The 27,966-nt window shown below is 44.5% G+C and overlaps 1 protein-coding gene across 1 annotated transcript in view; it reads left to right on the top strand.

The window, feature by feature from the left end:
• The window catches only part of grm7 (glutamate metabotropic receptor 7), a gene marked incomplete at both ends in the record, with an annotated part of 692,585 nt that overhangs the window by 525,280 nt on the left and 139,339 nt on the right, over positions 1–27,966 (top strand). The window contains one exon of the mRNA XM_084317718.1: positions 19,587–20,522. Coding sequence (XP_084173844.1) covers positions 19,587–20,522 — 936 coding nt within the window. The remainder of the gene's footprint in view (positions 1–19,586; positions 20,523–27,966) is intronic.

Below are 27,966 nucleotides of genomic sequence, written 5' to 3' on the forward strand. Positions count from 1 at the left end.
GTGCAGCTGATTAATGCAATATCAAACAAGGCGTGCTGCTGAGTTGAGGGGGATAAACAAGTTGTCTCCCAATTCCCCAACCATTTTGTGCAATAATAGACTACTGTTAGAATGAATTAGACACATGCATTTGAAAGGAATGGGCAAACGTGGAGGCAAGGAGACAGAGAGAGGAAGAAGCAGACAAAGAGAGACAGACATATAGGCAGTGAAACATACTGAGAGAAACACCACACAAGTTGGGATGAATGCATCTGGGATGAATGCCACGGTGGCAGATACAGGCGGAGCGATTGCCTCCCTGACATTTCTCTCTGACATCTCTCGCTGACCACGGTGGCTTGTTAGGCCAGGGCGGGGCACATGCATTCAGGCTGACGATAACGTTGACGTGTTTCATTTTAAAACGCTCACCTGACCCGCAGCCTAAGACGTCGTCATGCCAGTGGGGAGCGAGACACATTATTGGCAGCCTTGTCTGACAGCAGATCAGAGGCAGACAGAGGAGCAAAAGGCTGCATAGAACAGATAAGGAAGGGGGCGGGGGGGAGACAGAGGACTCTTGCCCCCTCTTCATTTAGTCTCTGACGAATATTCTTGAACAAAGACAATGGGTTCTACTTGTCTCCCTGTTTCTTATTTCTAGTGTTGCTGCTCGTCTCTGATCTTCTGCTCCACTCCGTTCTCGTCTCTCAGTTTAACTCAACCGGGTTCACGTTTAACAGCACCAGCCGTGGCTCTCTGACACGACTCTCTCTGTCCCCGTCTCTCTCTTTCCCCAATAATGAAATGTTAATGACACTTTGGGAAGGAACATGTTTCTTTCAGTAGAAGGGAACATTTTAATTGTATTGAATTATTGTAAGCAAGAACTAGCACATGTTTTTAAACTAGAAACACCTGGGTTTCCCTTTTCCCGTTGCTTCTTTTCTATCCCACACCGTTGATTACAACTATTTCCACTGCTGCACTGCTACAAAATGTATGGTTATCCAGTATCTTTTGACGGCGGAGATTTATGTCAGTTTAATGATCAGATGGCAAAAATGCTCAACTGGATGAACCAAGCTGCAACGTTCCTCATTCTGGGTTTGTTTTCTTTGCGGCTGGGTCCTAGAATGTCAGGAATGTAAAAGAGACCTGTCCGGTTACAGAGGACAGCTGGTGTTGCAGATGTCAGAATTGTGTGGCGCACAGCATTCCAAAAATGTCAGTTACACTACAGTTCATGTTTTTTTTTATGATTGTAGGCACACATTAACTTAATCTCAAAATCTGCTGTAAATAAAGTGCTGCGTTTGATACATTACAATACATACATTATATGTAACTACACTGTAGGTTACGTTTCAAGGCCCTGCAAATATGTGGTATTTGTAGTAAACATAAGTCCTTTACATTATTTTACTACCGATGACGCAACAAGGGGTGTCCCATTTCCTAGGTAAAGATTGCAACCCCTTCCCCTTGTACTGTAGCTCCGTTCTGAAGTGCCACTACCCAGTCTAGGGCACTCACAGAGCTATGGGTAGGGGCCAAGCAAAGGGAATTGGGATTGGGCCTAGGTCATTGATGTGTATGGTTGCATGTATGTGATCCAGCTCTCCAGGCCCTGTCCCATTTCTCTTCTACTCACTTCTCCCTTTTATATCATCTCCCTCACAAAGTGTGGAGGCCAGGCGCAGGCCAGTGGGTTCAGGGCCCTGTGGCTGAATGGCTAAAGCAGACACTCTTCTGCCGGAAGGAACTGGAAAAAGGGAAACATTTTGTAGGGAGTATATTCATAAATGTAAGGCCAGGGAGACTTCTACAAGCTGTGTGACATCTCTTCAAAGACCAGCTGAATTATTGAACACGCCGCAGTAGCTGCCAGCCCTGCCCAACCGCAACAAATGAAGGACGGTGTTTCCATTTATATGATTGACCCACCATTGCTTCTAGCGGTTTGAGTCCCGTTTTGAATCCCCATTATGAGTCCCTGCTGTATTTAGTGACAGCGTTGAGTAATTTCCTGACAAAGTGCTGCGGTATGCGACTCTCACCACTCATCAATTATGTGTAGTAAAGCTTGATTCTCTTACATAACAAGTCCAATTTGAATACATTTCTTATGCTAAATGGGGAAGCATATTCACCTGCACATGAGAGGGATTTGTGTCTGCTGGTCATGTAATTGTGATGGTCTATGTGCTGCAGTGCTCTGCATACAGTAATAAGCTCAGCTTTAGGTGGATAGAGACTGGGATGGATGGGTGGATGGATGGGTGAATAGATGGGTGAATAGATGGGTGTACATATGAATGGATGTGGATGTATGTTTAGATGGATGGATGGATGGATGGATGGGTGAATGGATGGATGGATGTACATGCAGGATGGATGGATGGATGGATGGATGAATGGATGGATGTATGTACATGTGGATGTACATTTGGATGGGTCGATGGATGGGTGGGTACATGGATGGATGGATATACTGTACATACGCATGGATGGATGGATGGAAGGATGGAAGTGGAACCAGATAATAAAGAAGGAGAAAGTTGTGGCAGAGAGGATGATATGCAGAAGATCTGTGGGAAGGAGAAAATAACTTGCTGTCTATTTTTTCTCTTTCCTTCTGTGTTGGCCCGGTGCCTTTGTGAGGTTGGGAGATTAGTGGGTTGCTTTGAGTTTGTCTTTTGTTGTGGTTCTGGAATCCAATCTTTAGCCAAACACAAGCTTTGGGCTGACTTGCTTGGTCGCCTTCATGTGGCTTTTGATCCCTGACAATCATAGGTATCAACGTTACTTTTTTGATGGTGTACAGATAGGCAGAGGAGAACTTTGGATGATACTGAGAGTTGATAACATGCACTACAACTGTTGGTTTCCAAAGCATTGTTAATGGTTTCCAAGGCCAGTAGCCGATCCAAATTGGTGTTTTGTAGTGTATCTATTGAAGGCCGTGCCATTCATCAGTTCTGGGTCACATACAGTACTAATAAAATTACATATTTTTTAAGTTAATGTCCTTTAGCACAGAATAAAGGAAACACAATTAGAACTGAGGTGAAAGGTGAAATCCTTTCTCATGTAATATTATTCTATGGGTCGTTTGCAGGGCTGTCTTTTATTTTTATTTTATATCGAACTATCAATCGAACTTGGCAGGATGTTAAGTCAAAGTCAAAGTCAGCTTTGTTGTCACCTCTCGTAATGTGCAAGACATACAGCGACATGAAATTGCGTTTCCCCCTTCCCAGGGTGTATATAAAAAACAAGATCTAATATAAACATAACGTAACATAGTACACTATAAACATAAAGTAACATATGGACAGTATACAGGACTATATACAATGTAGACAGTAGCTAAAAAAGTTAATGTATGAGTGAAATGTAAATATAGAAGTAAACGAGAACTTAGTGCAAAACCTTTAGCAGCAGTGGTACATAGTAAGTATGAATAATAAATAATGGCAGTAAAATACAATAATACAATAATGGCAGTAAAGTGGCAGTGAGATGATGGATATGGCAGTAAACTAATATGATGTAAGCTAAATAAATAAAACTAAATACTGGCAGTAAGTAAAGTGGCAGTGAGTTTGTAAAGTGGCAGTGTGTGTCTGTGTGTGTGTCAGTGGGGGACGGGGGGGGGGGGGGTTAGAGGGGGGGGGAGCTGTGTGTGTGTGTGTGTGTGTGTGTGTGTGTGTGTGTGTCAGTGGGGGGGGGGGGGGTTCTTAGTCCAGGTTCTGTGGTGGCAGGGTAAGAGAGGAGGGAGAGCTGGGAGAGAGTTCAGCTTCCTGACAGCATGGTGTATGAAGCTGTCTTTCAGCCTGCTGGTCCTGGCTCGGAGGCTCCTCATTCTCCTCCCGGAGGGCAGGAGAGTGAAAAAACGTTGTGAGGGGCGGGTGATGTGGAGGGAGGTGAGGGGGGCACCAACCAGTTAACCAGTTGACCAGTTAACTGATCAAACTGTAACGAGTTATATTAATTGATTAACATTCAGGTGCCTTGCTCTCTCCATTTCTCCTCTCTGCCTGAGGCTGCGTGAGTTCATCCAGACTGATCAAATCATATGGGCACAAAACTCACTACAGGAGCTATATCCACCATTACCATTAAATGGATGTCTGTCATCCTCTCAATTGTGACGTTCTTCTGCCAGAAATTAGTGTGTTCCATAGACTGTAATATCTCTCTCTCTCTCTCTCTCTCTCTCTCTCTCTCTCTCTCTCTCTCTCTCTCTCTCTCTCTCTCTCTCTCTCTCTCTCTCTCTCTCTCTCTCTCTCTCTCTCTCTCTCTCTCTCTCTCTCTCTCTCTCTCTCTCTCACACACACACTCCCTCTCATCTTTAGTTCTATCAGGTGCCTTTCTGGAGGCAATACGCAATTAAAACTACAGTATCCAACTGATGATAATAACTATTTTTGGTATTGCTTGTGATTTTGAAAAGGCACAGGGCTTGGGGGGAGGGGGGGTTAAATAATAGAGAATTCTGATTACATAAAGGTATGAATTACTTGGTACAAATTATCTTTTGCTTTGAAATTGTTCTAACCTGATTTTGGTAAAAGGTGACAGTCCCACTACTGTATAGATAGATAGATAGATAGATAGATAGATAGATAGATAGATAGATAGATAGATAGATAGATAGATAGATAGATAGATAGATAGATAGATAGATAGATAGATAGATAGATAGATAGATAGATAGATAGATAGATAGATAGATAGATAGATAGATAGATAGATAGATAGATAGATAGATAGATAGATAGATAGATAGATAGATAGATAGATAGATAGATAGATAGATAGATAGATAGATAGATAGATAGATAGATAGATAGATAGATAGATAGATAGATAGATAGATAGATAGATAGATAGATAGATAGATAGATAGATAGATAGATAGATAGATAGATAGATAGATAGATAGATAGATAGATAGATAGATAGATAGATAGATAGATAGATAGATAGATAGATAGATAGATAGATAGATAGATAGATAGATAGATAGATAGATAGATAGATAGATAGATAGATAGATAGATAGATAGATAGATAGATAGATAGATAGATAGATAGATAGATAGATAGATAGATAGATAGATAGATAGATAGATAGATAGATAGATAGATAGATAGATAGATAGATAGATAGATAGATAGATAGATAGATAGATAGATAGATAGATAGATAGATAGATAGATAGATAGATAGATAGATAGATAGATAGATAGATAGATAGATAGATAGATAGATAGATAGATAGATAGATAGATAGATAGATAGATAGATAGATAGATAGATAGATAGATAGATAGATAGATAGATAGATAGATAGATAGATAGATACAGTGGCGGCTCTGCCACTAGGGGCGCACGGGCGCCGCCCCACCTGCTGTTAAATCAGAGAAGAAGAAAATAAAACTTTTTAGTTTTTTGTTTTATAGCCCTATAAATAATATAAACATGTTTAAAATTAATAATATTTACTCATTTTAAGTATGTTTGTATTTCCAATGCACAATATAACGTTATTATCTAAAATAAAAAACACTCGTTTTCCTGAGCAGGAGGTGACTCACGTTTTTTTTTTTTTTTTTTTTTTTTTCGTATTTCTCGGCCCGGGCTAGACGCGACAGCGCTCTGACAGTTTGATCGCTGTATCCGTCACAGCCAATCAGTGCATAACGCGTTGTGTGTTGAAATATGACTATTATGTTGGAATCCGGGCGAGATTTGAAGCGGTCTAGCCAGTAGCGTCAAGAATTTCTGTAGCCGCATTTCGCGGAGACGCTCTCTGATTGGCCGACGCCAGTATTTTTTTCCGTAGCAGAATTTCACAGAGACGATCTCTGATTGGCCGAATCCAATTTCTAATGTTCCAATTCTAGCTTATTCCTAGGTTGGTCTGTTGGTGGTAGAGATAGTTGTGTTGTTGTGAGATGCAGGCAGCTGTTTGTCTTAGAGCGTGCCGTGACTGCAAGTTCTTTAGACTGTTAAGCTTAGGCACTCTTTCAAAGTTGGTTAAGGTTAGAGTTTGTCTTAGAGCATGGCGATAGAACGCCAGGTAGTTTGCAGTCTGTTCGAGCGGAAATGGACAAAGGAATGAAGTACTTGTGTTGTGTGGTGCTGCTAACTGCTAACAAGCTAACACTTGGCTAACAAGCTATATGGCGGATGCAGTCTGGACACAGTGGACAGTGGTCTGGAATACATCAACAGTGGATTATACACTACTTTATCAAGGCAAGCCCTCCTGCCCTGGACGTGTCAACTAAACAGTGAGTCTCTCTCTCTCTCTCTCTCTCTCTCTCGCTTTTGGATTGAAAATACGTGGATTATGGCTTGTTCAATATCGTCTATGTTTGAATGAATGAATGAATGAGAACTTTATTAACAGATTGCAGAATGGGTACAATACAGTACGGCTCAATACACACAATTGTTAAGGGGATGCAGACCAGAGAAAGACGTTTGTCTTGTTTACATCAGGGTCCCAGATTTTCGATTCATATCGATAGTTTAATAGCTAGCCTTGGCTCGTTTAACAATATGCAAAATATGTGTACAGCCCTGTACTCATACTGAAGTTATTCTTGGTATATAATAGGTCTGATTGTGTAACGAATCGATTCCACGTCGCGCTGTGTGTGAGAGAGAGAAGGAGAGAGGGAGAGATCTGCGTGTGTTTGGAGACGGAGCGAGTTTTGTTTCTAACTTTTCTATTTATATATTGTGTTTCAAGTTGTGAATTAGACTATACTTTATTTGACTGGTTGTGTGTTGTTGTAGTAACAGCTGAGCGACTCGTTCATAAGAGCCGATTCATTGCCGTGAGCGTGAGTCGAATCGCTCACGTCTTGCCATGAGTCGGTTGCGTGGTACTGTACATGTTTGCAAAATGTTTGGTATAGCGCCCCTAGTGGCGAAGCATCCACGAGCCGCTACTGGATAGATAGATAGATAGATAGATAGATAGATAGATAGATAGATAGATAGATAGATAGATAGATAGATAGATAGATAGATAGATAGATAGATAGATAGATAGATAGATAGATAGAAAGAAAGAAAGAAAGAAAGAAAGAAAGAAAGAAAGAAAGAAAGAAAGAAAGAAAGAAAGAAAGAAAGAAAGAAAGAAAGAAAGAAAGAAAGAAAGAAAGAAAGAAAGAAAGAAAGAAAGAAAGAAAGAAAGAAAGAAAGAAAGAAAGAAAGAAAGAAAGAAAGAAAGAAAAGAAAGAAAAAGCCCTCAGCTCTGAACTCGGCAGAATCTGCACCTGGCTCGCTGATAACAAACTAGCATTACACCTGGGTAAAACAGAGTCCATTAAATCAAATCAAATCAAATTTATTTGTAAGGCCCGACAACACACGTTAATGTCCCCATGGGCCGGACACATCTTCTTTAAACAAGTCAAGAAGAAACATCACAATAAGTCAAGAAACAAAACAAGAACGCCAATTTAAAATAAATGAAAAATAAATGAATGCAATGCGAACACTCCCAGACATACCCCACGCGAAGGTAAGGAAAAACTCACTAAAACCTAGCAATAGGAAAAAATTCACCACAAGCAATGTGGAGGAGAGAAACCTTAGAAAGGCCAATTCGAGGGGGGATCTCCCTTCTTAGATGTCGGTGATAGTAGTGTTGCAGACGGACAGTTGGTAAGCATGCACTCATGTGTGTAGTGAAACACAGATGAGTGCATGCAATAGCAACTGAACATTTAGAAACATTTAAGATAGAGCTGATAGCGATATCAACTGAACATTTTGAAAGATTAAAGATAGAGCTGATAGCGGATCTATTTGAGGCACAGAGGCGGCACAAATAACGGCGGTCATAACTCCGAGACAGCCGGAGACAGGGGGACAGGGGACAGCGCAGAGAGGGTCGCAACCTCCCCGTCATCATTGCGGGATGTCCAGCACTCCGGTCATCACTATGAGACAGCCGGAGACAGGGAGACAGGAGGGCACGCAGAGAGGGTCGCATCCTCCCGATCTTCATCACGGGACGTCCGACACTCCGGTCATTACTCCGGGACAGCAACTCACAGGGAGACAGGGAGACAGGGAGACGGGGCAGGCGTTAGACAGCTCGTGTGATTGTAATGGGCGGACATAGCAATAGATACAAGTGGTAAGCATATATGTGAATAGAATAGATATTTGAAGTAAGCATATTAAGTGAATAGAATAGAAGTACTTAACCCAGCAATGAAACCACGTTGACAGACCACAAACTACTATTATATCCGTTACAGTGGGTGACAATATTGTCACAAGGAAAGATGGGTTCCATCCATGCCATTCCTGTGACAAAATGGCTAACAATGTAATCAAAAAAGTCAACCAACAAAGAGGATTCTTTTTTTTATCCACTTTTTAACCTCTTTTTCAATTTTTTTCTCATCCCAATTTAGCCGTGCCAATTCTCCAGCGCGGACTCTCATTTGGCGAGGTGTAACGTGTGGGAGGCTCACACTACCCCCGCCATTTTCCTGTCTCTGCTGTGCAGGCGTCCCCCAACCGACCTGTAGGAGTCACTGTCCACAACGTCCAGATTACCACCCATCGACTTCCACCCGCTAACTCTGCCAATTGAGTTAGTATGACGGCCGGCCCAAGCCGGAGTCGAACCCGGTGTCTCTTGCGTTGGTGACGAGCGCAATAATAATAATTACGAAGAAGATTCTTGTACCGGATCTCCTCTCTGGTAAACAAGAATACCTTGAAGACTAACAGGAGCACTCATTCAAGGGTACTATGAGCCAAAGCACCACAAAGGCCCTAAAAGTATCTTTGCTTTTATACTCGCCACAAGGTGGTGTACCTGGGTGGCTCCGCCTAGAGCGCCCTCTAGTGGGAACAGATATATATGCAACTAGACAGTCACTGGTGGAAACAGTTATATATGCAGGTAAACAGTTACTAGTGTAAACAGCCATATGTACAGATCTCAACAAAACACGTTTAGCAAATTATGCCACAACAATGTGGAACACCCTACCCACAGCCGTAAAATAATGTGAATCCCTACCCTCCTTTAAAACCGCTCGCAAAGAGCACCTATGGGTAGCTGCAATTAGAAACTGGCCCCGGTAAATGTCCAACACCCACCCCCCCGACCCACCAACCTAACCCCCTCCAATGTACAGTTTCTTCCCCTTCGAATGTATATATATATTTTTTTATGATCTCTTTATCTTAAACAGTACTGTATATTTATATGTCTTGCATGTCATAAATGTCTTGATGAAACAGTACTGTATATCTGTATGTCATGTATGTCATAAATGTCTTGATGAATTGAAAATCAGGGACGCTGAAGTAAACAAGATGAAAGTCTTTTTCTGGTCTGCATCCCCTTAACAATTGTTTGTATTGAGCCGTACTATATTGTACCTATTCTGCAATCTGTTAATAACGTTTTCAATCAATCAATCAATCAATCAATAAATCAATCATAGATAGATACTTTATTCATCCCCTTGGGGAAATTCAGGGTATCTCACATAGCTCACACAATAGACGTATAGAGTAGACGTTCATAGTTATGTCTGCATCATGAATTAAAAAGTAAGCACATGATAAAAATTCAAGTAAATCATATCTACCAATAATAATAAAAATGTGATAAGATAAGAGCAGGTGTATAAGACAGGTGTATAAAAACAGGTGTATAAAAACAGGTATATAAAAAACAGGTGTATAAAATATGTGTATAAAAACAGGTGTGGGGAACAGGGAACAGACAACAGGTCAAAGGTCAAGACGTCAAGGTCCCCCACACTAGATTGAGCTGTTGTACAGTCTGATGGATGTGGGGACAAAGGACCTCCTGTGCCACTCAGTCCGCGACTGCAGGGAGATGAGCCGTCCGCTGCGACTGCTGCTCTGCCCCACCAGGGTGTGGTGGAGAGGGTGGTTGACATTGTCCATGATGGCCAGCAGCTTGCTCTGCGTGCGGCTCTCCACCACGATCCCAAGTGGGTCCATAGAATGTCCAGCTGGGGGGGGGGGGGGGGGGGGGGGGAATAGTAGCTAGCTATGGACCCCAGGGCGGTTCTGGGTGTTGGGGGTGAGGGGTGAGGGTGCTCCATAACATTTTATGATTATATTCCTCTTGAAATTTGAAGTAAGATTAATCATTAAGAACGATTAATAGAAAAGCCTAGGGAAAAAAATTAAAGGTCTCTATGACTTTACTACTAGGTACAGTACATGCTTATCCTTAGATCCATCAAATATTCAGTGAGACAACATCAATCTAGCGTGACATATGCTACTCTGTAATATAATAAACAATAATAAGGTATTAATACAGGCAGTGAGAGAGATGAAGCGGGAGAGATGGGGATGACAGTGGTTCAGGAGGTAGAGCGGTCACCTGGTAATCGGAAGGTTCACGGTTAAATTCCAGCTCGTCCCAGCAGCGTGTCAAAGTGTCCTTGAGCAAGACACTTAACCCCTAACTACCCCTGATTAGCAGGTTGGCACCTTGCATGGTTGCCTCTGCCATCTTTGTAGCCACAGTCACAGTCAGACAGTAGGTGTGCTTCCTGTTGAATATAGAGGGTGTAGCCTATGTATGGTTGTAACTGACTGTAATTGCTCTCTACTGCCCTCATGACTGCATGTATATCTGTGTCCACTGGAGAGCGCTGTAGGCGGAGCGTCTACTCCAGGGCTATTCAACTGGCGGCCCGCGGGCCGGATCGATTCTCACCGGCCCGCCAAATATTACACGATATAAAAAAAAATAAAAAAATTACTTTGTTCTTTTCATGTCAACGTTAACACGCACAATTGAGCCAAAAGTCACTCAATTAATGACGGATTTCATTGATAAATTGAGGGAAAACTTTGCAAGTCTATTTGATGAATTTGACATGTCCAGAGAATTGATGCATTTTGTGAGCAACCCATTTGCCAATGTAGCTGCTATTTCCACAAAAGGACAAGAGTTCCTTGCATCACTTCACATTGATGAAGGTCTCCTGCAACTTGAAATAATTGACATGCAAGCATCATCTGCTCTGAAGCAGGCACTTAAGAATGAATCCACCACAACATTTTGGATAAAGTGTATTCATGTCAAGACATTCCCCAAAATAAAAACGCTGGCAATATCTGTGCTAACAATGTTTGGCTCAACATACACCTGTGAATCCAGTTTATCTCACATGAATGCCATTAAAACAAGCAACCGTGCCTCCTTGACAAATGAGCATTTGCATCACTGTTTGCGGGTAGCCCTCACTTCCTATGAACCCTCTTTCTCTGCCATTGCCCAGTCAAAGAAGTGCAATCGCTCTCATTAGATGTGTGTATGTAGGCTAGGCCCGTCTGCCCCCCACCCCCCTGATGTTTGAGAGTTAAGAGTGGACAATAAGTGCTAATAAGATGCTGTGATTTGCTGTTGTTGCACAGACATGAAGCACTTTTTCATAAGCTCAGCTGCACTATAAATGTGTTTTTTTGTTCAAGTGTTGATGTTAGAATGTTCAGATGCACATCATGCACTTGTTTGTTTTTTATTTTATTTGTATATTGAAATGTTGAAGAGGAGATGTTGCAGTTGTTGCACAGTCATAAATGAAGCACTTTTTGCAGGAGATGTTGCAGATGTGGCACATACTGTAAATGAAGCACTTTTTTTGAAAAGTATACTACTTTTGCAATGTAGTTAAATAAAAGTTGTGAAAATGTGGTTGCGTGTTGTGTCAAGTGTACATATATTCATAGCACGGGGAGACGCCGTGGCAGTCCGGCCCCTGGCCCCTTGGGTTTCTGACAATGTGGCCCCCTGAACAATTTAGTTGAATAGCCCTGGTCTACTGTATACACCAGGTTGGGACTATATAAACCTTGGTTCCCTCCTACTGTTCCTTCTTCTCACTTCTGCCCCTCCAGGAGAGGAGATCATATGTGCTGCTGTATTATGAGACAACATGATAAATAAACCGCTGCCAGCAGAGCAAGGCCAAAGATAGAATACCATGCCTCTTTGTATACATTATTGTCGCCCCATTGCCAAATCTGTTAACAGGTTATGGTCTCAGATCTCGCAGGGGCGAAATAATAAAGGTAGTTAGCTTAGCTGACGTGTAGGCCAGAGCAGCACCGGGAGTACCGCGTGGCTAGATACTAGGCCAACAGAGCTTAAGCTACACCAACCACCTACCACCAAGGAAGAGGATGGCGACCAAGGGAAGAAGCCAGTGGCGTCATTTCAGTAAAAGGGGGGGTTTCCCCTGGTGGATTTTTTTTGTCAAATCAGTTGCGCAATAGTCACTTTTGGTGAGTTGTTTTTATACAATTCACTTATATGACATTTAGGTATGACACAGGACTACACAAGCATTTTTAGTATAGAAATGTGTCAACAGACTAAAGCAGGGAACCACAATATTTTGCATACAATTTATGCAGAATGTAATATCATAACTGTCTATTATTTTTCTTGCAATTGAGCCAATTTTCCTTAGGTACGGTTTTGAGGTGTGTTCAACAGAATGTAGTATCAAAAACACGTTCACAAAAAGTATGGGTTACTGAATGCTGAACTGCACTGTTATAATCACTAAGCCATTGTAAGACCTTACCTGTGTACCTGTATCACTTGTCTCTGCTGCCCTTTGATAAAAAAACTTCTGTATGTCCATTTTCCTTTATTTTTTTGGCATATTTGAGTTAGTAGTAAAAGTCACCTAGTAAAAGTGAGATAATTGACAATATCAAAACATGCTAGGGCTGTACCGAATAGTTTGAAGCTTCGTTCATAATGTTGACATTCAAATTTTAAATCAACATTAAAAAAATTGTAATTATAAAAAAAATATATATATTATTTTTAATTTGCCAAGGTATGGCGAGTGCCATACCTTGCCATACCAAAATGACGCCCCTGGAAGAAGCAAGTGGCCCACATTTAACGGGAAAGCGGAAGGATATGAGCTCTGGGAAGAGCGCATGCTATGTTGCATGCACGGCGCGGGACTCAAGGCGGAGGACCAAGCACAAGACGACAAACTAAACGCGGACGCATACTGTGAGTTGGCGCCGCTGCTCGACGATACGAGCTTGGGACTAATATTCCGCGGCACGAAGGACAAAGGCAGAGAAAGCCTGGGAGTGTTGAGGGAGCATTACATCAGACGGGGAAGGCCCCGAGTAGTGTCCCTCTACGTAATGTTAACGGCCCTGAAGAAGGGGCACACAGAGACGATGACAGAATACATCATCCGAGCCGAGCAGATCATGACGGCACTCAAGAGTGCAGGAGAGGCACCAGGAGAGGGGCTAATGATGGCAATGGTGATGAGAGGACTGCCGGAGTTATACAGGCCGTTCGCGCTACTGGTTACCCACGGTTCAACGGACATGACATTGGGGCAGTTCAAAGCCAAGCTGCGGAACTTTGAGGCTTCAGAGGATATCCACCCAGACGTCGCGGAAGCGGGGGGGATAGCACTGAAAGCCCGAGCGACACAGAGGGAAAGGGCCAGGCCCACGATGGAGCTGACGTGTTGGCGATGCGGAGAGAACGGGCATCGGAGAGATAACTGCAACAAGACAGTCTGGTGCAACTTCTGCAGATCATCGGGGCACACAGACAAAGAGTGCCGAAAGAAACGAGACCAGAGCGCCCGATACGCACATGGGCAAGATGTCGGCCAGAGACGAGGCGGCGCACATGGACAAGATGGCGGCGACGGACGAGACCGCGACTACAAACAAGATGGCGGCGATGGACGAGATTGCGGCCGCGGCCAAGATGGCGACTGTGGACGAGATGGCAACTACAGACAAGATGGCAACAACAGAGATTGTGTGACGGGTTGAGATGACGCACAAAGAGCGGCGGGACTAGAGGATTTCGTTTTCGGGGCGCGGACTACAGGCGTCACCCGGCCAACACAGCACCGGCAGCTCCCGAGGAGGGGGTTGATCGTAGAGACAGGTGCGTCGTCCCACATCATCAACGACAGGAGCAGTTTCAAGAACTTCGATAAATCCTTCGAGCCGGAGGGACACAGCATGGAGCTGGCAGACGGGAAGCGCACCTACGGGTTGGCGCAAGGGAGAGGAGACACACAGGTACGCCTTATAGACAGTAAGGTACGCCGGTGTACAGTGACATTAAAGAATGCTTTATACATACCCTCGTTCCCACAAGAACTATTCTCAGTCAAATCTGCTACTGCTAACAGCGCCGAAGTGTTCTTCAGTGAAGGTAAAGATGTTCTTGTAGAACGAGATGGTACGCGGTTTAATATCGACGTATATGGGATAATGTATTACTTATAAACGGAGTGCAATAATAATGACAAATGTAATGTGACTGTTAGCCATGACATCCAGACGTGGCATGAAATTATGGGTCATTGTAATCATGAGGATTTGCTAAAGCTACAAGCAGTGACAGACGGTATGCACATTAAAGGTGAGAGGCATAGACCTGACAAAGAATGTGAAGTTTGCATATTTTTTGTATTTGTATTTATTGGTTTAAAATACAGAGACAGTGCATATTAAGGAACATTTGACTGTAAATATGCCAGTTTAGCCAAGTTGGGTAATTTTCAACTGTAGTCTCTGGGGCAGGTGATATGAGCACAACAATAATTAAAACATAGTACAATAATTAAAACACAGTAGGAATCAGTATAGGTTACAATACACTAAAATACATACAAATAAATACATTAAAATACAACCCCTCAGTTAAAAAACATAGTACAATAATTAAAACACAGTAGGAATCAGTATAGGTTACAATACACTAAAATACATACAAATAAATACATTAAAATACAACCCCTCAGTTAAAATGGTCGCACACTTGACCATCTCTCAACCATGATTTTAAGTTAGTTTTAAATTAGATGTAACTTTGATACTCCCTGAGCCGTGTTGGCAGACTGTTCCAGGTGTGGGCTGCTCTCACGGAAAAGGCTGTCTGACTAAAAGCAGACCTCCTGTTTGGGACTACACAGTCCCCTCTGACTACAGACCTGGTATATCTATCAGCAGATGCTTTCTGTTTTATGAAAGTACAGAGGGGGGGAGGAGCCAAGCCATGTAGGATTTTATAGGTAAGGCAGGCATCTTTGAATTTGACAAGATTGTCCCAGCTCAGTAGGTTCTGGTTTGCTATGCTATAACAATGGTGGGAAGTTTACTCAAGAGGGAAGTTTACTCAAACAAGGAACAGGGGCCCCACGGAGAAAGTAAAGAGACCGCTGGAGCTAGTTAACACCGACCTAGCCGGTCCAGTAAGGAACGAGTCCATAGGTGGCTTTAACTACGTACAGTCCTTTACAGATGTGGGTACAGGCGTAGTGTTCGTCTATTTCCTCAAAGCAAAGAGTGATGCGCTCCAAGCCACGGAAAAATTCCTTGCCGATGTAGCCCCCTATGGGGAAGTAAAATGTTTGAGATCAGATAACGGGACCGAGTTTACGAACAGAAAGTTCCAATCACTGCTAAGAAAGAACAGGATCAGACACGAGACGTCATGTCCCTACTCCCCACATCAGAACGGGGTAGCAGAGAGGGAATGGCGCACCCTTTTTGAAATGGCCAGGTGTAAGCTAGACGATAGTAACATACCGAAGAGCCTGTGGCATTATGCGGTACAAGAAGCTGCTTACACCAGAAACAGGTGTTTTAATAAACACACAGGCACCACCCCATATACAGCAATGACTGGGAAAATATGTAATCTAGCCAGAATGCACAAATTCGGATCAGTGTGCTATACTTACCAGCAGGACAGAGGCAAGCTTGAGTCCAGATGTGAAAAAGGGTTCTTTGTAGGACACGACAGAGGGAGCCCAGCACTCCTAGTCTACTAAAGGGAAGGTGCAAAAGCACAGACTAGTGAAATTTGTCACCAAGACAACGTACGAAATCGAGACACAGACAGAGGAGCCATGGCTGGACTCCGGGGTAAGGTATGGGGGGACAGAGACACCCCCGCCTAGCGTACTGAGCACAGGCGTGCAAGCAGACAGCCAGCCACCCCCAGAGGGCGATAACGAGGAGCACCCGAGGGTGACGTCAAGTGCCCCAAGCAGTGGGACGTATCCCTCAAGGGAACACAAACCCCCAAAATATCTGATAGATTATGCCCGGAGAGGGAGTGACGAGGATGACAGTACACTCGCCGATATTGACTACTGCTACAGAGTGGTGTGTGGCGTGCCTCAGTCCTTTAAGGAAGCCATAGTGTCCCCAGAGTCGAGTAAGTGGGAGAGAGTGATGGACGAGGAGATGAGGTCCTTAGAGGACAACCACACTTTTACTCTCACACAATTGCCAGAGGGCAGACAGACAGTGGGAGGAAAATGGGTGTACTCAATCAAGGAAGGGATCGAAGGCCACAAAAAGTACAAAGCGAGATTTGTAGCTAAAGGTTTCAGCCAGAGGGAGGGGATAGACTATGGTGAAACATTTTCCCCCACCGCCAACCTGACCAGTGTAAGGGTAGTGGTTCAGAAAGCAGCTGAGGACAATCTGATTCTACATCAGATGGATGTGAAGACAGCCTATCTGCACGCACCCATAGATAGGGAGATATATATGGAACAACCTGAAGCTAGTGTGCAGGCTAGAAAAATCCATTTACGGCCTGAAACAGTCTGGGCGAAATTGGAACGAGATGCTCCACACATGCCTCATCAAGGATCACTTCCTACAGAATCCAGTAGACCCCTGTGTTTACTCAAGGGAGTCAAAAGAGTCAGGGAAAGTGATAATCGTCATTTGGGTGGATGATTTGATCATCGCAGCAGACAACACCAGAAACCTAGATCAGGTGAAAGGTATGCTCTCCACCAGATTCAAAATGAAAGACCTTGGCAGGTTAAAGCATTTCCTAGGTATGGACTTTGAGCAGTCGGAAAATTGTGTAACAGTATCCCAGAAGAGATATGTGGAAAAGATCCTGAAACGTTTTGACATGCATGAATGTAGAACAAGGGAAACACCATGTGATCAGAAACTTGATTACCAAGAGGATGCTCAGAAACTGACAGATGTAAAAATGTACAGGGAAGCCGTGGGTAGCCTCATCTACTTAACAACATGTACTGACCTGTGTTTTGTAGTGAGTAAGTTGTCACAGCATTTTGCTGATCCCACAGAGGAACACTGGATCACAGTAAAACATGTTTTTCGTTATCTGAAAGGTACAGGAGATAAACTACTTTGTTTCAGAAAGAGCAGCGAAGGCCTAGGGCTTAAAGCCTACAGTGATGCAGATTGGGCTGCTGACACCACAGATAGAAGGAGTACAACTGGATACTGTGTTAGTTTAAACACAAACAGCTCACTGGTTTCATGGAAAACAAAGAAGCAGCCCACAGTAGCACTGTCAACTTGTGAAGCCGAGTACATGGCTCTGGCCATGACGATACAGGAGTGCATTTACCTAGAACAACTGCTCGGAGGGATGGATAACTATGTATATAAGAAAACTGTTGTTTATGAGGACAACCAAGGTACTATTGCCATTGCGAGAAACCCTGTGTGCCGACAGAGGGGTAAGCATATGGACATAAAGTACCATTTCATCAGATCTGTCATCAGAGAAGAAAGAATGACACTGATTTATTGTCCAACAGATGACATGGTAGCAGACGCTATGACGGAACCCGCTTCCAAACTGAAATTGAAAAGATTTGCAGAGGTTATGGTTGGTGTGTAAATATTGAATGCCATACTCTTTTTGATGTTCTAAGTGTGTTATTTCCTTTGTAAATTGTTTTGAAAAGTCCATACAGAATGTTAAGCAACCATAAGTGGGAGTGTTGAATATAGAGGGTGTATGTATGGTTGTAACTGACTGTAATTGATCTCTACTGCCCTCATGACTGCATGTATATCTGTGTCCACTGGAGAGCGCTGTAGGCGGAGCGTCTACTGTCTACACCAGGTTGGGACTATATAAACCTTGGTTCCCTCCTACTGTTCCTTATTCTCACTTCTGCCCCTCCAGGAGAGGAGATCATATGTGCTGCTGTATTATGAGACAACGTGATAAATAAACCGCTGCCAGCAGAGCAAGGCCGAAGATAGAATACCATGCCTCTTTGTATACATTATTGTCGCCCCATTGCCAAATCTGTTAACACTTCCCCACTTCCAAAAATAACACCACAACACTGGTTACAAATAAATAGTTGTATTTCAAACCCTGTTATTGACGTCTTCCTATAGTGGTGTTATGACCCAAGCGGAATTAATCCTCATTGAAGTCTCTCTAATGGTGTATTCATTAGCCTACTCATTAGCTGTGGTCCATCTGTCAAATCAATGAGACCTTTGGTGAAACACACAAACTACACTAGAGCCAAATCAAATGTTAGTTTACTATCGCTGTGTTACGCACTGAAAAGTCAGGTCCTGGAGTGAGCAAACATATTCATTAGTTACGCTGGTGTTCCTGCAGAGTGGAAATGTGTGTATGTTTAATTTTTTTTCTTGTACAGAGGGTTCTGGGTAGAACCATACATGGGGTTCTGCAAATACACTCTGTGGAAGGAATCTGCATCACTCCTCCTATAGAGGAACAATCTTATATTTCCAGCCCTGTGATTACCGTAATTTACATTTTTTTTATAATAATACAATAATTACAGTAAGTCGAGTAGAAGGCAGGCTCATCAATGCCGTTCTCTCAAGATAAGCCATTTGCTAGCTTTTAATGCTCAAAGCTTCAGCGCGCCTGTCACAGAACGTTACATTGAAAGATGGCATAGTGGAGTCAAGAAGAAGCAGGGTGATCTAACCCAAATGAAGGCAACTACAGTACACAGTCAATTTTGAAGCTTCAGAGCACATTCAGGCCAAGCTACCAATAACCGAACTTGTTAGCTAGACTTGCTAGCTAACACTAAGTTAACAGCTTACATTAGCATGGTCAGACTGTGCTCAGACATGAAGCTGCCTATAAGCCTCGGTTTGGGAAACATTGACGAGCCTCTCCGCTATGATAAGTTCCGGTAGCTATCTTGTTTGTGTTAGTTACATTAGTCTATAAACCAGTAGTATAGGCCTATCCTTATGAAGGATGAACGAGAAATGAAACATTACGGTACAAAATATTATATAATATGTAATATCATATCCAATATAAAATATACGTAACCTTCCTGTTTACCTCCACTTGAACTAACCAATTGTTTTCTAACTCGAAACAGAATAACTGCAATATCACATTGCACATAATGTGATTTAATGTGGTTTACTATTTGCTCATTTTCACCTGATCTGACCATCTACTGTTTGCCGTCCTTTCTGTCCAGATTGAGGAAATATTAGTGGTTTATTCCACAATGGAAAAACTTGTAACCACTTTATTTTTACCTTATCCTGAACAAACCGATTATTATTTGCCATCCTATCCTTTGAAATAGAAAACATACAACTGGTCTACTAAAATACCAAATATAGATTGTGTAATTATGTGTTGTTGTTGTCCCCTCCCCCTCCCCTTTTCACTTAATCGAATGTAAGCTAATCTAAAAATCTAATCATTTCATGTTTTCCCTCATCTTTTCAGATTGATGACATGCAGTGGCCCAGAGGGGAGCAATCGATCCCCAGTTCAGTGTGCAGTCTGCCCTGTAAGACAGGCGAGAGGAAGAAGGTGGTGAAAGGCATGCCGTGCTGCTGGCACTGTGAACCCTGTGATGGCTACCAGTACCGCTACGATGAGTTCTCCTGCAAGCTCTGCTCCTTCAACATGACGCCCAACCCCAACCGAACTGCCTGCCAGCCCATACCGATCGTCAAGCTGGAGTGGCACTCGCCCTGGGCGGTGATACCGGTGTTCCTGGCCATGCTCGGAATCATCGCAACTATCTTTGTCATGGCGACCTTCGTGCGCTACAACGACACACCGATCGTCAGGGCGTCGGGGAGGGAGCTTAGTTACATGCTTCTCACTGGGATCTTCCTGTGTTACATCATCACGTTCCTGATGATCGCCAAGCCGGATGTGGCCGTGTGCTCCTTCAGGAGGATCTTCCTGGGTCTGGGCATGTGCATCAGCTACGCCGCTCTCCTCACCAAAACTAACCGCATCTACCGCATCTTCGAGCAGGGTAAGAAGTCGGTGACGGCCCCTAGACTGATCAGCCCCACCTCCCAGCTGGCAATCACCTCCAGCCTCATCGCAGTCCAGCTGCTGGGGGTCTTCGTGTGGTTTGGCGTGGATCCACCCAATCCCTTCATAGACTATGATGAGCAGAGGACCATCAACCCACACTTGGCCCGGGGGGTGTTGAAATGCGACATCACAGATCTTCAGATCATCTGCTCATTGGGTTACAGTATCTTACTGATGGTGACATGTACTGTTTATGCTATAAAGACCCGCAGGGTCCCGGAGAATTTTAACGAAGCCAAACCAATTGGGTTTACCATGTACACCACCTGCATCGTATGGCTGGCTTTCATACCCATCTTCTTTGGCACTGCACAGTCTGCAGAAAAGGTAAGAGATGCGCATGGGAGGGAGGGAGAGAAGGGGAGTGTCATGGATGGATAGATGGCTGGATAACTTAACCTGTGTCCCATGTAGAACCAAAATAGTTTGAAACCACCTACGGTAATGTAGAAACTTCACACCAGAAACCACTTTGAAAAGCTAACTTTAAACTCTTAAACAATTATGAACTTTATCCTGTTTTATTTACTCTCTCTGAAATTAGACACAAGCTACTATCTCCCCATTAGAATTCATAGGCCATTAGTAATGTGGCTAGCGGCATCATTAGCCTGATGGATTACAGACTATCCTCGGCTGCTATGAAAAATAATCGAATTTCCATGTATGTGATGAACAAAAGTGTTTTTCGATATGAAACACAGTTATCCCCATTTAACTATATGAAGATAAAATCTATTTACATTTTTTTTATATAATATTATATATAAAATGTATATAATTAAAATGGGGGCAATCTATAATGTTCTTGTTTTCTATGTCCAGGAAACCAGATGAAAGTTAATGCAGTAATCTCCATGAGATATTTCTTGAGAAGAATGATGTTGTTGTCGTCATACGTCTGTTCTGACTGCGGGCCTTGTTTGTTCTCATCACGTCGCTACTTGGTTCTGATGAAGCAATTACAGTGCAGGAAATTGAAGGTAGAAAAGAAAGCACAACAGCTGCTATCCCCAGGTGTTAAGCTGTCCTCCCATACTGTAGGTTGTCCGGCTCCTCGGAGACTGAACGTGATTGGGTTTTTTTTTTTTTACTACTGTTCTTTATGGGGGTCGGTGGGTTATTACAGGTCTTTAGAGCCCTCTCAGTTTGATGTGATTGGCTTGTTTTCACCCTCAGTCAAAACCGGACATACATTTTGGGTTTTTTATAAGCACTTAAGGGATAAACAGTTTTTTTACGTTTACTCACCTTTCATTTAATTTGTATATGCATACTGTAGCCTACTGTAGCCAGACAGAGCCATAGCCTGACGCCTTATGTAGTACATATCCAAATTTCATAAAGATCCATTCAGAAATGAGTGATTAGGAGTAATTTTGGTAAACTGTGTACAAAGAAAAACTCAGTTTTTCTCTTCCTGTTAAAGACTTTAGTTTGTCACCTAGATCCATGTGGGGTATCATTGGAAGCCACACTCATTGGCTACAACGATTTACAATCACTTTCGAGATCGGATCTAGATTGACGGAACTACTGCAGCCTGAGTCGGGAGTGGTATTTTGCGCAATACCGTGTACTTTGCACAAGCCTCAAATACCGGCATGTGTCGGCAATACCGGCATGCCGCTCTGTGACATTGAGTAGGTTATTAAAATGGAATAAAAGCCAAAACAACCTAGCCACGGACATGTCCGTGGTTGGCCCTCTAGCGTTGGATCCGAAACACGGACATGTCCGTGGTTGGCCGGGAAACGGTTAAGAACAAAATTATAAGTAGACATTTAAGCCAGTATCACTATATCTGTGCACTTTACTGCTACTTACATTCTGGTACTTTTATGCAATGTTTAAATAAAAAAAGGATAAGAAAATATGTTTTAAGAACAACACAGGATGGAGAGAGAGACATAGAGATACAATATCAATGTAAAGAAAGAAAGAAAGAAAGAAAGAAAGAAAGAAAGAAAGAAAGAAAGAAAGAAAGAAAGAAAGAAAGAAAGAAAGAAAGAAAGAAAGAAAGAAAGAAAGAAAGAAAGAAAAAAAAAAAAAAAAAAAAAGAGACAGGGGAGAGAAAAGTGATGTATGGCATGAGAGAAAGAAAGAGATGAGGGAGGGAGAGGATGAGAGAGAGCAGGACAGAGAGAGCTGTTTTGGATGGCTCTGCTGCTATTGCCTTCAGCCCTGTTGAGCTGAAGACTAAGGATGATGTAGTAGGATGTGAGGTGGGCGAGCATGCATCATTAGTACAGGGGTCTCATCTGGAGAGAGATAGTGGTGGAGCGAGAAAGAGAAAAAAAAGAGGTTTGTGTGTGCGTGCACATGCATGTTCATATTTGTGTGTATGACTTCATATGTGTGTGTGTGTGTGTGTGTGTGTGTGTGTGTGTGTGTGTGTGTGTGTGTGTGTGTGTGTGTGTGTGTGTGTGTGTGTGTGTGTGTGTGTGTGTGTGTGTGTGTGTGTGTGTGTGTGTGTGTACGTGTGTGCATTAATGTGTATGAGCCTGTGGTTGTGTGTCTTTGTACCGTATCTGTGTATGTGTGTGTATTAATGTATACGAGCCTGTTTTTATGTGTCTTTGTACCGTGTGTGTGTATAGTTCTGTGTTTGTGTGTAGGTGTGTGCATGCATTAATGTATATGAACCTGTATTTGTGTGTCTTTGTACTGTGTGTGTGTGTAGTCCTGTGTGTGTGTAGTCCTGTGTGTGTGTGTGTGTGTGTGTGTGTGTGTGTGTGTGTGTGTGTGTGTGTGTGTGTGTGTGTGTGTGTGTGTGTGTGTGTGTGTGTGTGTGTGTGTGTGTGTGTGTGTGTGTGTGTGTGTGTGTGTGTGTGTGTGTGTTTATAGTCCTGTGTGTATGACGTCAGCAGGGAGCTGAGTGGAGCAGTGACACCTTGGCCTTTGCTGCTTGTCATTACTTACCTGGCCCACGGCCAGCAGAATACAAATGAGCACTGAACAGGGAGCCACTCACACACACACACACACACACACACACACACACACAGACACACACACACACACTCACACTCACACACACACACACACACACACACACACACACACACACACACACACACACACACACACACACACACACACACACACACACACACACACACACACACACACACACACAGACATACACACACACACACACACACACACACACACACACACACACACACACACACACACACACACACACACACACACACACACACACACAATTAAAGTCTGTGTTCTTCTCTGTGTGTGTGTGAGTGTGTAACATTCACACAACATTCACAGACACAACTGTGCAAGAAAAGTGCACATGTAATTTCCACAAGATGTGAACACTTTTCGGAGTTCTTGCTTGGCAATACACATTCTGCCCTTTTGGTGTTCTATTGTGATTGACTTGTCATTACAGCTAGGCTAGCTAAGATAGCTTGATGTAGCGTTACAGCTATAGGTGTAAGCTGACATGGTCCGGTGTTTTGCCACAGTGCAGCAATAGAAACAACATTTGCAGTTGTTAGCGACAAAAAGCTTTGAAATGCGTAAAGTCACTGGCACTTTGACGGCTGGCTACAACGTATCCAGGCGACGACAAAAGAAACACGGGGAAACGATGACAGCTGTCTTCTCACAAAATGACGCTTTTCACTTTCTTTGCGTATTATTTCACATTATTTTATCTTCATGACTGTTTAATGACAGGCATTATGTGAAATCACGTCCTGTGGAGATGTAAATGAAAACGATGACTGCTGAAAGGTGGCAAATCTAATCTAGTAATTGATGCACGTGTAGGAATGCGGAACAAACAGACTGCCAGACGGTTGTTTAGATGCAATACACGTAACGTGTCATGTTTACTTCCTACTTCCTTAATACAAACTAATACGTCATCACGTCAACCCGTGTGACTACATAACGTCAATGCCCTCTAACCACACCCTGTGCATAACATTGAACATGGAGGTGACAGAATATGAATGTGAATTCTATTGTCCATTATTGTCCCCCACATGCGCCCCCCCAGAATTCACAAGAACTGGCAGCATGAGCCGCTGAGGACCCCGTAAAATCCTGCCGAAGCGGCTTCGGGTGTCCAGAGTCTGTGTAGCGACGGGACCAGTCACCACCAGAGGGTGGTCTGAGGACTTAACGGCCAGGGGGAAACCCTGCGTCATGGCGGAACCCGTAGACCCCGGAGGGCGGTCTGAGGTTTTGATGGCCGGAGGGCGGCCGCGCGGCGGCGGCTGAGCTACAGGCACCGGACGGTCCAGGTCCACATGAGCCGGTTTCAGACGGTCCATTGAAATGTGGTCCGGTTTCCCTCCTATTTCGACTACAAATGACTTGTCCCCTGTCTCCAGAACACGAAAAGGCCCCTCATATGGTGGCCGTAGTGGCGACCGATGGGCATCCTGGCGGACAAAGACGTACTTTGCTGTATGGAGATCCGGTGGAATATAAGCCTGGGGCACAATGTGCTGTGACGTAGGCACCGGCCTAAATACCTTGGCATTGTCCAGGAAAACAGACCGTTGCTGGCCAGCAGACCAAGGCGTTGTGGTGTTGGGCATGAAATCCCCGGGGACTCGCAATGGCTGCCCATAAACCAGTTCGGCTGAGGAGGACTGAAGATCTTCCTTAGGGGCTGATCGGAGGCCCAGCATGACCCACGGAAGTCTGTCAACCCACCCATTGTCCCGAAGACTGGCCCTGAATGCGGCCTTCATTGACCTATGAAACCTCTCGCACAGTCCATTGACTTGAGGGTGATAAGCCGTTGTACGGTGCAGCTTTACCCCGAGACCCTGGGCCACAGCATTCCAGAGCTCCGATGTAAACTGAGGCCCCCGGTCGGAGGTTATATCCGATGGAGCACCAAAACGGGCAACCCAGGTGCCGATGAATGCTCGTGCAATGTCGGCAGATGTAGTTGAAGATAGTGGCACGGCCTCTGGCCAACGGGTTGTCCTGTCAATCATGGTAAGGAGGTGGGTGCAACCGTGTGATGGTGGCAGTGGCCCAACCAAGTCTATGTGCACATGATCAAACCGCCTCTCAGGCACTTTGAAAGGGGTTAGTGGGGCCTTGGTGTGGCGGTGTACCTTGGCCCGTTGACACTCTAGACAAGAATTAGCCCAATCCCGAACATCCTTTTTAAGACCGTGCCAGACGAACTTGGCTGCCACCAACAGCTGAGATGGTTTCCTGCCCGGGTGAGAAAGGCAGTGAAGGGCGTCGAAAACACGCCTCCTCCAAGCGGCAGGGACAACAGGGCGAGGCTGCCCAAGTGAGATGTCACACAGGAGCGTAGAACCAGTGTCATTAAAAGAGATGTCCACCAACTGAAGACCTGTATCGGTGGTCCTACATACCTGCTCTTTGTCGGAAAGCTGATCGGCTGCCATCTGTGCATAATCAATCCCGAGGTGGACCATACTGATGATAGCACAAGAGAGGCAGTCGGCGACAGGGTTGTCCTTCCCGGCCACATGTTGGATGTCTGTTGTAAACTCCGAGATGGAGGACAACTGGCGTTGCTGGCGAGCGGACCATGGCTCTGAGACCTTGGCCATAGCAAAGGTCAACGGTTTGTGATCGACAAATGCTGTGAATGGTCGGCCCTCCAACAGGAAACGGAAATGCCGTACCGCCAGATAGAGGCTGAGGAGGTCCCGGTCAAAGGTGCTGTAATTGCGCTCACTGGCTCTGAGCTGCCGACTAAAAAAGGCAAGGGGTTGCCAGTGACCATCGACTAGCTGCTCATACACTGCCCCAACAGCATAATCTGATGCGTCGGTTGTGAGAGCGATCTGCGCCTCAGGTAATGGGTGCGCCAACATGGCCGCTGTAGCCAGGGCTTGCTTAGTGTTTTTAAAAGCTCCCTCCATCTCCTCCGTCCAGGTGAGAGTGAGCTTAGCAGGTTTGCCCTTGAGTGCCTCGTAGAGGGGCTGCATGAGCTGGGCTGCGCCAGGCACAAAGCGATGATAAAAATTCACCATACCCAAAAATTCCTGTAGTGCCCGGACGGTGGAGGGCTGCGAAAACTCGCTCACAGCCTGCACTTTCGATGGCAGAGGCACTGCCCCATCCTTTGTGATGCGGTGCCCGAGGAAATCAATTATTCGCAGTCCAAACTGGCACTTGGCTGGGTTAAGAATCAAGCCATGCTGACTCAGGCGCTCAAAAAGTGTGCGGAGGTGAACCATGTGTTCAGCCCTGGAGGAGCTGGCGATGAGGATGTCATCTAAATAAATGAACACGAAAGGCAGGTCCCTTAACACACTGTCCATGAGGCGCTGAAATGCTTGGGCAGCGTTCTTGAGCCCAAAAGGCATGCGGAGGAACTCAAAAAGCCCAAAAGGGGTGATTACCGCGGTCTTGGGAATGTCCTGTGACTGCACCGGCACCTGGTGATAACCACGAACCAGGTCCACTTTAGAAAATATGACCTTCCCCGCAAGGCGAGATGAAAAGTCCTGAATGTGTGGTATAGGATAGCGGTCAGGGGTCGTAGCATCATTCAGGCGGCGATAATCACCACACGGGCGCCAACCTCCGGCGGCCTTTGGCACCATATGGAGTGGCGAGGCCCAGGGGCTATTGGACCGGCGCACTATGCCGAGGCACTCCATCGCCTCAAACTCCGCTTTAGCAATAGCCAGTTTACCTGGATCCAGGCGCCGTGCACGGGCATGTACTGGCGGGCCTGCCGTCGGTATATAATGTTCCACACCGTGCTTAGCTGTAGCTGCTGAAAAAGTTGGCATGGTAAGAACTGGGAACTCAGCCAACATACTCGAGAACTCATAGGCAGTAAGGGTACTGGACAGCCTTGAGGAGCTAGAACCACTGAGTTCACATGGGAATGAGCTAAAAGTCTCTGCGCTGACCAAGCGCCGGTTTTTAATGTCCACTAGCAGCCCATGGACACACAAAAAATCTGCACCTAACAATGGGTTAGACACCTCAGCGGTAACAAACGTCCATGAGAAACGCTGTCCCTCCAAACAGAACGTTCACCATAGGTCCGTATGTGACTGCCGTTGGCCGCCTCTAGTGGTGAACCCCGTACTCCGGCTTGTATATCCAAAACAGATGCGGGTAAAACGCTCACAGTGGCCCCAGTGTCGCACAAAAAACGCCGCCCAGAAAGTGTGTCTCTAATAAATAATAAACTGCCTTCATGGCCAACACTCATGGCAGCTAGCGAGTGCTGGCCCTCTCGTTTCCCGACACCTTGGCATGGGGGTAGTTACATGGGGGTAGGCATTTTCTAGCCTTAGAGCCAAACTGTGCATGGTAGAAACACATACCTGTGGGCTTTTGTCTCTGGGCCGGGGCGGGGGCTCTGGACAAGGCAGCAACAACAGCAGGGGGTGGAGAGTCATCCACCTGGTACACAATATTGTTAGCCACCTGACACTGTTGTGTAGCAGAGAAAAACAAACGAATACGTCATCACGTCAACCCGTGTGACTACATAACGTCAATGCCCTCTAACCACACCCTGTGCATAACATTGAACATGGAGGTGACAGAATATGAATGTGAATTCTATTGTCCATTATTGTCCCCCACACACGTATATTTGATTTTTACATTTTCTATTATTTCCCTGAGGCATAATACTCTATATATAATTGTTCTGAGGTCAAATAAAAGAGAAACAGTGATACATCTCAATACCTCCTAGTATCAAATCACAACACATAACAGACCATCAAGAACGACAACAGTATTCCCTTGTGTGGCCTATGTATCATGC

The sequence above is a fragment of the Notolepis coatsorum genome, assembly GCF_963971535.1.
Source record: "Notolepis coatsorum genome assembly, chromosome: 6".
NCBI lineage: Eukaryota > Metazoa > Chordata > Actinopteri > Aulopiformes > Paralepididae > Notolepis > Notolepis coatsorum.